The 13,500-nt window shown below is 36.6% G+C and overlaps 1 protein-coding gene across 2 annotated transcripts in view; it reads left to right on the top strand.

The window, feature by feature from the left end:
* Positions 1-13,500, top strand: part of ZRANB3 (zinc finger RANBP2-type containing 3) — a 209,619-nt gene that overhangs the window by 74,716 nt on the left and 121,403 nt on the right. For both annotated transcript variants that reach the window (XM_031451316.2, XM_010984029.3), the window contains exon 3: positions 8,967-8,985. In XM_031451316.2, the coding sequence (XP_031307176.2) occupies positions 8,967-8,985 (19 nt within the window). The remainder of the gene's footprint in view (positions 1-8,966; positions 8,986-13,500) is intronic.

Genomic DNA, 13,500 nt, shown 5'->3' with positions numbered 1-13,500 from the left:
TTTTGTTCTGATTCTCAACCTCAATATTTTTCCTTTTTCTTTTTCATGTTGCATGTTAGTAACATGTTACAGTGTTATATTGTGCACTTTTGGGATTTTACACAAGATCAGGAAAGGGGTAAATCTTCTGTTATTATTTGTGACATCTATCTATATGTATACTATATAAACATGCACGTGCGCACACACACATAGTAACTTGTACTTGCAGAGAGTATTTCCAGAAGTCTACACAAGAGATTGGTTTTTTTATTGCCTCCAGAGCAGCCAGTATCTGTGACACGCTTGAGGAACAGGGCCTGGAGAAAGATTTTCTGCTTTTGTACCTCTTGAATCATATGCATATGAATGTATCCCCAGTTTCAAAACTAAATAATATTAAAGCTAAACAAATAAAATAAAGGCCACTTTATCATATTGAACTTTTATAGTTATGTGGAAGATATTTTAAGACAGCACTGTGCCTGGAAAAATACTATGACTTAGTCCTCTGAACTTACGGCCCTGCAGTTTGGTCTGTAGGAGACAGTGGGTGGAGTTCATTAAAGTAACATTAAATTAGCATTGGTCAAATATACCATACTAAAGAGTGGTATGGTAGTATGTTATCAACCATTTGTATATTAAATTGTTGATTCCTGCTAATAGATGATTACATGTAAATATCCAAAAGGTCAGTATTCTTCCTGGGTAATAGCCCACTTCTGAGACCAAAGCATCCATGGTAATTGATTAAGCAAATCCTGTTTTCAGATACTGAGTCCTGAGTTCTGTACTTAAGATTTAAAACAGATTTAGAGCATTTGTCTTATATACGTTCACCTCATTAGCTTTTCAGTATAATCCAAACTAATTTTCTTGGAGAGTTTTTCTGTTTTCTTTTTATGAACATGATTTATTCATAAGAGTTATGGGTGTTAATTACAGAAAAGGTAGTTTTTAATATGAAGAAATTGGAAAAGAGCTTCAGGTTAAACACAAATTGTTCAGTTCAGTGAGTCTTGGCTTAGAAATTTAGATGATGTGTAAAATGATTCTCTGTAGAGTATAATGCTGTTCAGTTTTCTCTTTTATATCTGTATAAGAATTGGGGTTAAAAATAGCAAACACTAAGCATGTGTGTCCATAGATATGGCTGCTGCAAATGCCAGAGTGTGTATGTCTTGATACTGTAAGTGGATGATTTATGTAAGGAGCCTCAAGGTTTTGGAAACAACTCCGTGAAATGAAAAGTTGCTTTTTGATGTCTGCAGCCAAGCTGGATATATGTTTCAAGCAGTTAACAATGAATTTGGAACAGAGAGTATTATTTATTTTTTGTAAAAATGGAAAACTGAACTGCTTGTAAAATTCAGATAAAATTGTATAGCTGTTGGCACACCAAACCAGGTTTGGCAAATTCAGTGGATATTCTTCATTGAAGGAAGTTTTCTTTTCAGCTGTAGGTTAAAATCCCTATAACTTCAATTGTATTTGCCATTTCCCAGTAGGAGAAAAAGCTGTTTTTATTTCCATGGATATAATGTGATTATGGGCAGTACTTCATTTACAAAGTAGACTTTAGTTTCATTCAAATGTGGTGTAAAATTTCCATGAAGTGAGAAATCAGATTAGCCGTATTTCCCTTTTTTATGTCTTCGGTAGCACATTCAGATCTCCATCCGTCATCTTTCTTGTTTTCTTTCTCGCTGTTGACTTCATGCTCACCATTCAGGTTTCCAACATGTTATATAGTTACTGCCCTATTTTTATTTATTTATTTTGCTACCAAAATTCCTTTCTGCTTCCTCTGTATTTGTTGCCTCCCTTTTTTACTATCCAAAATCCTCTTAACCACTTTTGCATAATGCTGACAAGTGAGCTCCTGATAACTTAGTTTGGTGGCCTTTTAGCCATCATCCTTTGCAACATCTTGCATTTGACACCATTAACTCTTTACCCTGTTGCGAATGTGCTTCCCCTGGACTTCTTAGACCCTGATTCTTATTCTCTTCCTCCTTGAATACTTCTGGTTCATTTCCTTTGTTTTCTTTTTCTTTCTTTCTTTCTTTTTTTCAATGGAGGTACTGGGGATTGAACCCAAGATCTCAGGCATGCTAAGCATGTGCTCTGCCACTGAGCTATACCCACCCACCTTCTTTGCTTTCTAAGTAAGAATGTTTCCCAAGGTCCTAGTCATAAAAAAATTTCCCCCACTTTTTGCAGTTTACACTGAACCCCATTCATTTCTTCTTCTGTTGTCATCATCATGCATAGCTACTTTCTCTTTCATTATTGTATTGACTTGATTCCCAAGTTCCTGATCCACATTTATATCTTCCTGCTAGATATTACACTCATAGAGTCAATAAGATATTTATTGGGTTATGTTATACTAGTCTATCTTTTAAAAATCTTCTCTGGGCTCTAGTTTTCCTGCCAGGTACTACCATATTTCTTTGTTCTCCTTAGAGGATAATTCCTTAAGACAATAATCTATACTCACTCTCTCCCCTTCCTCTCCTCCCATTCTCTCTTGAATCCATTCAGGTGAGGCTTTTGTTCCCTACTGTCCTATCAGAGTTTCTCTTGTCAGAGTTATGAACGATCTCTTGCCAAAACAAAGGATCAATTCTTAGACCTCACTTCTCTGGAGTTCTCAGCAGCATTTGATACAGTTGCTCATTTTCTCCTTCTCAAAACAATTTCTTTACTTGATTTCTAGGGCACTGTATTCTTTTTGTGTCTTTTTATGTTACTGGACACTCTTCAGTTTCCTTTGCTGGATCCTTCTCCTTTTCGTGACCTCTAATTGTTGGAGTGCTTCAGGGCTTAGTCTTCTCTTCTCCTTTGGTAATCTCCTTTAGTCTCCTGACTTTAAATATCACCTATTTGGTATTCTGTTTTAGAATAATTTTAACACCCCCTCTCCTTTGTTACCTCCCTTCAATTTTGCGCATTCAGATTTTCAGAATGTGTCCCTTCTGCTTCTAGAGTCCTCATTTCGAATAACATCATTCATTGAATTAATTGCTTAACAGGTTTCCTTTTCATCTCCTATCATAAAACTATGTTAAGGTGTTTTTATTGTTTGGTTATTTTTCTTAAGTACTTTTCCTCAGATGGTTTGCTAGAACGGTATAATCTTGAAGATGTTAGCCTCAGATAGTTTTTTTCCATCCCTTATGAATAATGTATATCTCATCTGGATATAAGATCCATGAGTTCTGCTTTTCTTTCAAGTAGTCTAGATTAACTTCCATTGTTTTTTAGCTTCTGGTGTTGATAATAAAAATACAATGACAGTTTTGCTTTTTCCCTTTATGGATAATTGTTCTTTCTGTCTGATAATTTAAAAGGTTTTCTCTTTATTTCTAAGATTAATGAATTTTATGTGCTGTACACCAGAAATCGACACAATGTAACTGACTATACTTCAATTTAAAAAAAGGTTAATGAATTTTATAAGGATATGAATAGATGTTTGTCTTTTCTCTTCAGTTCAGTCTGAAAGGTGCTTACTATGTTACGGAAATGACAGGCCAGCCAAGAAACAAGCACCACTCGGAGGGTTGGAGTACTCAGATTTATTACGCCGGCGGGCTCAGAGGGGCTTCTGCTCCAAAGCTCTGAGCACCTCCAAGACGTGCACATGAGGTTTTATAGGGTTAATTACAAGTATGGGGCTATTAGCCAATAAGGCTTAAACAACAAAAAGCAAGGAATCAGTACACTGGAGCTTATCAGTTCGGAACAGATCACGTTACTGACACTTGTTGAGCTTGGATTTACGAGTTAGCTTGTTAGCCCAGTAAACTGACACTAAACTTCAGATTTACGAGTTAGCCCGGCAGAATTTAGATCAGTAAACCAACACTTATCACACTTAGATTTGTGACTTAGCTTGTTAGCCCAGCTGGGCTTTTCCTTCACAATTGATACAGGAAAAAAGGGGGCATGTGAGGATGGCCCTGTCCCAGGTCTCAGTTCCAGGTCTTGGTTGAGTCCCTGGGACACGCCCTGCCAAGTGAAGGTCCTTGTCTTCACACAGGAAAGAATTCAAGAGCAAGCCATAGCTAAGTAAAAGTCAGTTTATTCAGAGAGGTATGCACTCCTTAGACAGAGTGCAGGCCATCTCAGAAGGCAAGAAAGAGAGAGTGACTGAAAGTTGCTGTGTTGCTGGATTTTATATGCTCACAAGTGAGAGGACCATTCCAACTACTTTGGGGAGGAGCTGGGGACTCCTAGGAATTGGGCCACTGCCCTCTCTTTGACCTTTCATGGTTAGCTTCGGAGCTGTCATGGAGCCTGTGGGTGTGTCGGTCACCATGCTAGTACACTACAGTGTGTATAATGAAGTGCAAGGTCCACTGGAGGTCAAATCTCCTGCCACTTAGGCCTCAACGTCTATTGGAAGTTGATTTTTTCCACCATTTTGGTGCTAATTGCTGTAACATTCCTTCAATGGCTGTTTCCTGCCCCCTTCCTTCCTGTCTCAATTACCCTTTTCAGTTATCCAACAGAGATGTTTCTTCAGCCTAGAGAAATTTTCTTTTATTATTTACTTAATTGTTGTCTCTCCTTCATATGGTGTTGATACTGAGCAGGACCCTGTGGTCCTCCCTGGTACAAATCTTTCCCCCTATTTCTTCTTTGTAAGAAATAGGCTTTATTCAGCCTCCTTGACTTTCCCTGAATTCCAAAGGAGAGATTTAAACAGTTGTTAGTCAGGGAAGGGAAGGAATGCAGGAAGGAATAGTGGAGAAACAGTAGTACAGCCTTGGGGAACGGTCTTGGTTCCTTCTCAAGGAATATACATAACAATACCTTTGAATTCTGCAGAAACAAAGGTCCCCCTCAACCTCTGCCTCTTGTTTATAGAAAAGCTAAAGTCTCCCAGGCTTCAGATGGTTTTCTCTGGGGGACACTGGGTCCATTAGATTGCCAGCATTCTGATTAAAATTAATTTTTGTTCCCAAGGCTGTTGCCCCCCAAGATCATATCCCTGCCCCTCCCTCGAATAGAAACCGATTACTTTTATCTAAGTCTCAGAAGGCAGCTGCAAAGAGAAGAAACAAGAACTGGTTAGAACCTGTGAAGCCAAAGATGGCAGAGAATTTGACTTCCAGTGGACCTGGAGCCTCACTATATGGTCCTTGTAATACTTTAGCTTGCTAAATGACACCCCCACCCCAGCACCTTGATTGTTGACAACTGCCATGACAGCAACCAGTACAAAGAGAAAGGCAGTTGACTCCAGCACACCCAGAATGAGGACGTGATGGCAGAAGCCCATGTGGCCCAAGCCGCAGCTGGAGCTGTGTCTACTGGCCATCTTGGCTGACTGCTCCCAGTGCCTTCTCCTCACTCGAGTGCCTTTCTTCCTCTTCCCCACTCAAGCCCTTTCTTTCCTTTTCCTCTTCTGAGCAATAAAAACGCCATTCACTTTGTCCCTCTGCCTCTGCTGCCAGTTCCCTCACACCAGCGTCAAGGACCCATGCTTTCGTGGGCCCTCTAATTTAAAGGTCTCTCTGTCTGCTGACAGTGTGTCTTTTCTCCTTTTGAACACCTGTTTTTCACATACTAGTTTTCTGGATCTATCCTTCAGGTCTTTTTTTTTTCCTTTTTCTTTACTATTTCTGTTTATTCTATGTGCTTTGAGATAATCTTTGCACTTTATCTTCCAGTTTACTTATTCAAGGGTCAATAATTATCGTCTGTTTAAAAAAATTTCATCTACTCAGTTTGAAAATCATTCAAGAGTGTGTGTGTGTGTGTGTGTGTGTGTGTGTGTGTGTGTGTGTGTGTGTGTGTGTGTGTGTGTGTTGCATTAGAGTTTATGTAATTACTGCAACAGTTTTTGTGCAGGTGTTTTCTAGAACTTCTCTTTCACCAGATATGTGTTCTTATTATTCACTTGTATTTTGCTCTTTCAAATGTCGAGGCCTCCAGTGGGGAGGATATAGCTCAGTTGTAGGACATGTGTTTAGCATGCATGAGGTCCTGGGTTCGAAATCCAGTACTTCCATTTAAAAAAATAATTAAATAAATAAATAAATCTAATTCCCCCCTCCTCCAAAAAACAGCCTAAAAAATAAAAAAGAAAATACTCACATGCTGGGGCCTCTTAATATTGGTAGCCCTATTTTTCTGTGATGGCTCATTGGAAATCAGGTCTGGTTGCTGAACTATCCTTAACAGAAGGAATCCCAGAGGTCAGGATAGAGCAAATGCCTAAAGCTGAAGGATAGTCAGCCCCACTAGAGATACCTAAAGGATGTACTTGAACTGTCCTGGTTTCCAAAGTTGGGAAGACCCACCTGTCTTATGTTAGGAAAATCCAGCATATCCTGAGGGCTCAAAGGTAATCTTACCACTCGGGTTTTCCAGTACTTTAAAGCCAAACTATTCCAGGGATTCACAGCTCTCTGTTATTGCCTGGGGCTCTGATGCTTTTCTGTTAGCCACCCACAGGGCAATTTAGCTCTATGCTAAATTCCCTCTGCTGTTACTTCACTAGAGTTATAAACCTTATCTCAACAGCCTGCAGGTCAAAGCGGCTGCTTAACTTAAGAAAGTTAAGGAACTTGGAACTGGGCATAGAGAAGAACAAACCATAGTCAAGTATCCCTTAAGCCCTGGATCATTCCAGTGCCATTACATTCTAATGACTCTCAGCTGTATTGTATCTCCATTCCCTACCATTCCTCAGACTCACAGATCTAGTGGCCCACTCAACAGTTGGACTTGGATATCCCATGGATATCACAAAGGTTACATGTCCAAACTGAACTTTTGATTGTCATCTCCAAATCTATTCTCTTAGCCTGTCCTATTTCAGTAAATGCATCACCACCGTTTTTCACAGTTAATTGCTTAAGGCAATATCTTAAGATTCATTTTTGACTTCTCTCTCTCATTTTACATCCACATCCTAGTTGGTCAGCAAACCTTATTGGCTATACTTTCAAAACGTACCTAAACTCTAAACTGACCACTTCTTACCACCTCCACCTCTACCAGGGACCCATGTATGTTTCTCTCCTGGTCTACTGCAGGTGCCTCCTGAATGCTCTCCATGCGTCTGCTCTTGCCCTCTACAGTTTATTCTCTAGAAACCAGAGTAGTCTATTTAAAAGGTAAAATACTGATTACCTCCAAAGGATTCTAAGAAAATCCAGACTTTGTGCCATTGCTTACAAAGCTCTCCATGGTCAGATCTCCAGGCACCTTCCAACCTTATTTTCTACCAATTACCATGAATCTGTGCACTTTAATCACATTAGCTTCCTTGTTCTTACTTAACTATGTGATAACCATCTTATCTCAAGGCCCTTACGCTTGCTCATCAGTTTGTTGAGAATACTCTTCCTCCAGATTTTCTCATGATTGCCTTCCTCGTTAAACTTGTGGCTTGTTCAAATCTGTTTGAATTGCCTAATGGTAAAGATTATTCCTGACCACTTTATGAAATAGATCCTCCCTTACACCCCCTATTCCACCTTAACATCTTTTAATTTTTTTAATAGAACATAGCACTACTTGAATCATATGTTTGTTTATTGTCAGGAATTCTTCCTGTCACCCTCGATGAGGAAGACTTTTTTAAATTCACTGCTATATCCTTAGCACTTAGAATAGGGCTAGGTACGTAGAAGGCACTTAATAAATAATATATACTTCAAGTGACATCTTTACCAAATTTGAGTTGTATTTTAAAATGAAAAAGCAGGTATACATATGAATCTTCCTGGAAATAAATCGTGTTTTTCAAAGTATTGCTTTTTCGCTTTCTAGTTTTTAGGCTTGTTAGCAAAAAATGTAATAAACTTTTTACTCTTGCATATATTTTAAATTTCAGTTAAAGTATTTGTATTTTACTTTTCCATGAAAATACTTATATACCTGGCATCTTTTTTCATTTTAAGAATGAAATTCTATTTTCCCTGTAACGCATTCCTTGATAATATATTTATTACCAAATTCTTCACTTGTGTGTTATGTTAAAAGAAACCATATAACATTGTATAATGTTAAGGCCATTGGGAATGAAAAAAGGAAAAATACAAATAGAGACTTGATTCCTTTATGATTTTGCTAATATTCCAGTTTTTTGGGGGTTTTTTGTTTTGTTTTGGTTTTGGTTTTTTAGGTTGCTTAGAAATCCTCTTAGTTAAGAGATTAGTTTTTCTCCTTATGATGTATTCACTGTCTCTACGGGACCCCTTGTGATCCTGACCATATCTGCTATTCTTTGCTTTTTTCTTCTACTTAGAACCTCACTTTATGCCCCCATTCTCAATTTTCGATGAATAGAATCTACTTTTTTTAAAATTTTTTTTTTCTTGAGGATGGGAGATAATTAGGGTTGTTGATTGATTGATTGATGGAAGTACTGGGGATTGAACCTGGAACCTCGTGCATGCTAAGCATGTGCTCTACTACTGAGCTATACACTCCCCCTCTCGGTGGATAGAATTTATTTCTATAGATTAATAAGAAAGAATAAAGAAAGAAAATTTAGTAAAATAACAGTAGAAACCAAAATTCAGCCTGAAAATAGGATTAGGATACATAATATAGCACATATAATTGTATGTGCAACATACTAATGCACTTTAATACAGCATTCTTCTGATCTCTAGGAAAGACCAATTTTAAGGCTTGTTGGTGAGGAGAGAAGTCATTGGTACAATCACTTCTCATTTCGCTCACATTTTCGAGGGGCCACTGCATATTGCCATGGGTGGGCAGTGGGAAGCAGCACATCTGAAACTCTGGCACTCCCACGTAGCCATATGCCATTGGCAGCTGGAGAGCCTTAAAATCAGTGGCCCATATTCTCATGCACCCTTATGAACACCCGTCTGGCTTAGGACTTTAACATTTCTAAACTATTTTGTGGGAAACTACTTAATCAGAACTTTATAAATGGTTGACTTTGGTAATTAAGACATTAATTTGCTTTTATTTTTATATTTTTCCAGGTGTATGGTGGCTGATGAAGTAAGTATTTTCATGATTTTTATGTCTTTTATAAAATTTCCCAACCAGTTATATTGACTATTTACCATATACTCTGTATCTTTCATATTAAATATATGTCTATATATGGAGAGAAGAGGAGGGCAGAGAGAATGAGAATGAGAGTGTGTGTATGAATGTGTGTGCAAGGTGTACATTTGGAGCATGTGAGTGTTAACAACAGTGATCCAAAATTCTATATTGTTGCGTTCAGAAGCATGGATGCAGCCCAAATGAAGCTGAACTCTTTTCCTACTTGTCATAATACTGCTTGCTTTGAAGCTAATTTTTTAACATTTTGTTTTAAAGGTTATTGTTAATTGTTTTGTATGAGTGTGAAACATAATGTGAAAGTGGTATTTTACTATCACTGGAAAAATTGATACCTTTAAGTAGCGTGTACTTGTATATATTCATATTCATGTTTTTTCCACTAAAGTGGGGTTTCTTATTACATAAACTATGATACTCTATGTACATTCTCAGATTAACGTAAATCAATAAAGTTCTGACTTTAAATATTTTGAAAAATGTGCTGCTGATTTCATGATGCCTTTAGGGATAACAGCGAAACATATACATTTAAAAATATGTTAGAAATGAAGAAAATGGGTACTGAATTTTTTAGAAAATAGAAGTGAAACCATAAAAGATTCTCCCAATTAACTGTCTTATAGTTTTAGTTATACATAGACTCACCACTAGCTTATGTTGACAGTCTCTTCTTCAGGAAGAAAATGAATAAGAATATAACATGAATGTGAATGCCATGCAAAGTGTTGATATAGAGTATCTTGGTTTATGCTGATTTATAGTTACCAAAGTTTTTAGTTTTAAATCTTCATTCTATAGGTATTTGTTTATATTCTTTTTTTTTTTTTGAGTTATAGTCAGTTTACAATGTTATGTCAATTTCTGGTGTACAGCACAATTCTTCAGTCATACATGCATATACATATATTCATTTTCATGTTTATCTCTTTTATATATACCAGTCAGTATCTGAAAATCTCGAACTCCCAGTTTATCCCTTCCCACCCTCCTCCCTCTGGCAACCATAAGTCTGTATTCTATGTCTGTGAGTCTGTTTCTGTTTTATATATGTTTATTTGTATAGTATTTGTTTAAACTAGATGTTACAGATAGAACTTCAACAATGTAATTAAAGAGACAGAACACAGACATTTGGGAAACAATGAACAGAAGTTTCTATTTGGGGGGCTAATTAGTTTTTAATTAGATTTTTTTTAATGGAAGTTCTGGGGATTGAACCCAGGACCTCGTTCATGCTAAGCATGTGCTCCACCACTTGAGCTATACCCTCCCCCCTGAAATGCCATTTCTGTGGAATCTTACTGAGTTAGTATGGATGAAGGTTAGTAAATTAGAAGTCTTGAAGTAAAAAGAACCTGTATATATGTAAATTACATGAACCCTGCCTTAACCTTCATTCTGTTTCTTAATACTGTTCTTCTTTTCTTGCTGTAATCACAAAATGGTAGTAAAGTCAGAGAAGGAAATGCAGCTTATCATTTGGAGGTCAACCACATTTTGATTTTTAAAACATTTATTTCGATGTGATGAATATTTGACTCAACAAATAATAGCTAAAAGCTTTAGGAGAGCAATTTTATATCTCTGTTGTTGAACCTACTGTTTTTAGATGCTCAAATACCCACTTGGAGTATTGTGTAATTTAGCTGTCTGCTGTGATGTTGCTTCCCTCGCTTTAGAAACAAATGACTTCCTTCACTTCCGTCACAGTGTAACTGCCCCCTCTTCTATTATTTTTCCACTTTTATCTTTTCCTAATGTCTTCAATCTTTGTGGAATTATATAAGCTACACATTGTATATGATAGTTAGTAACTTAAAATTAGAATGATGAGTTAAGTTCTGTTTAATTGTCTAATTGTGTGATCATTGCGTATTTCAGTTATAAAACTATACTTCACAAAATCAACAAAGCTGCAACGTTCAATAAAATTAAGTTTGCAAACCTAGCTTATACTGTTTTAATTCCCTTTTCCTCTTCTTGGTTTAATGGTAATCAAGTGTTGTTTCAAGAACTAGGTAGTAAATATGCAGAAACTTTTGTGAATTTTGTATTTCTTTAATAAGGGAATTCAGGCAACAGTCTGTAGTCAGGCTGTTGTACTATTATCTTAATTGTTTTTCAGTCGTTTTTTTGAACCACTGTCTTTGTTCTGCTATTGTTCAATTGAAAATTATTGAAAATTTTTATTCATGAAAAGATTTTAAATATAGTTAAATGTAGTTTCACATTATCACAAGCCAGGTAATTTAATTGGATATACTTGGGGGAAAATATTAAACCTACACACTTCCTACTTTATTTGTCAGGTATTTAAAGGCTGTTATTCTTTGTAGAAACTTGGTGTTCAGGAAATTTTTGTAATGTTAATTTTTTTACTTAAGAAAAATGGGATTAACATCTTGCATTTGCGTGAATAGCCTGATACTGTGTCACTAGGGACAAAATTTTGTCAGTACATGGATTCTACCTTGACTATTGAATCTATTATCAAAGTCAGAAAATTCCTACTTTCCTCCTCCTATGTAACATTTTTTGTTAGTACTCTACTTAGTCCCCTCCCCCAACCGCCGTACACACATGTATACACGCAGACAACTTTTCCAAAGTTTCCTTCCCCTTACTTGAGAAAACATTTAGCATCAGGGGAATAGTATACTAAGTAAAGTATTGCTTTCCGTCCTTTTTCAAAAGAAAAGGAAACCATTTGTCAAGGCTGACTCACTTGGCTTGGCTTACTTTGTGGCTGTTTTGGGACATACCAATAGATAAATATTTGGAACAGAGGCCATAGAGTTATCATTACGGATGCTTTCTTTTGGTGAAGGTGGTTCTCTGGAAGAGGAGTTTGGAGGGGAGAGGCTGTGACACCCGTTCAATGCTTGCAGAAGCTTTTCTGCAGGCTGAGGTCAAGTTTGAAAAGCCTTGTCAGTTTCTCCACAGGCAGAAATCTGTAGGTGTCTGGACACAATGAAGAACCCCTTTGGAAGATTAGTTCTGATCAGAAGACCTTAACATTGATACTGTGATACAGACTCTGCCAACATTAACTTTATAGGTTTGAGGACTAAGAAATTAAACTAGACCTGAAGAATTTTCATTTTCCTTTTAAATAAGCCTACCCTGGTTTGACAAAGTGAGCTGAGATGGCAATTTTTATTCCATTTGCTTCTACATATGCTAATTACCGTTTACCAGACCCAGGTTGAATTGAACATTTTCCACTTTGAGCTCTTATTGCATCTGATTCATAACCCTTCTCTGCCCATTTTTGTTGAGTGAATGGACTGATTAAGGAGTTAATACTTAATTAGCACATATGTGCCAGTTTCTGTTCTAGTGATTTACATGTATTAATTTAGTGCATCCTCAGGACAACCCTGTGGAACAGTAGTAGTAGTATTTAGAACCACCATTTTCCAGAAGAGAAAGCAGAGGCACAGATATATTAAGTAAATGCAGCTAGAATATGCTGAGAGCTGATACCTAACTTGAAATAATCCAGCTCGCAAGTCTTTTGTTGATTTTCTATACAAAGTCTCCAGGTACCAGACTTACTATGTTTTGAAACAGGATGCTTAAGTTCAGAAGAATCGGCAGGACACAGTGCTCAAATGAATGAAGGTGAATGAGAGAATGAAAGTGATGGCATTAACATTTTGTGCTGTTGAGACCATCTGTACTCCTCTAAACCAGTATTATTTGCCTGCTTCCTTTCTTTCCTCATTTCTAAGGCCAGCTTTATTATTTATTGAATGTCCTTTTTAAAAATAAATTTTTAATTTTAGAACAGCTTTTGATTTTTTTATCCTTTCAAAAAAACCTCTTGCTTTTATTAATTTTTTTCTATTTTTTAACCTCTGTTTCATTTATTTCCTCTCTGATCTTTTTTATTTCCTTTTGCTGATTTTAGGTTTTGTTAGTTCTCTTTTTCTCCTTAATTCTTTTAGGTGGTAGGTTAGATTTTTTATTTGATTTAGATTTTTATTTGAGATTTTTCTTGTTTGTTGAGGAAGGCCTGTATTGCTATGAAATTCCTTAGAATTGCTGATTCATTGTTGACCCATTGGATTTTTAGGTGCATGTTGCTTTGTCTCCATGTGATCTTTTTTTTTGTTTTTTCTCATTTCTCTTTCATTTTTTGATTTCTGGTTTCATGGTGTTATGGTGAGAAAAGATGCTTGAAATAATTTCTATCGTTTTAAATTTGTTTCGGCTTGTTTTGTTTGCTAGTATGTGGTCTATCCTAGAAAATGTTCCATGTGTACTTGAAAAGAAAGTATATTCTGGGTTTTTGGTTTTTTTTGATGTAGTGTCCTATAGATATTAATTAAGTCTGTTTTATTGTGTCATTTGGAATCTCTGTTGCCTTCTTGACTTTTTGTTTGTAAGATCTGTCCATTGATGTCAGTGGGGTGTTAAAATCTACTATTATTGTATTCC

This window comes from Camelus dromedarius, chromosome 4, assembly GCF_036321535.1.
Source record: "Camelus dromedarius isolate mCamDro1 chromosome 4, mCamDro1.pat, whole genome shotgun sequence".
Taxonomy (NCBI): Eukaryota; Metazoa; Chordata; class Mammalia; order Artiodactyla; family Camelidae; genus Camelus; species Camelus dromedarius.
The sequence above is the reverse complement of the archived record's forward strand: the minus strand, read 5'-3'. Positions and strand labels throughout refer to the sequence as shown.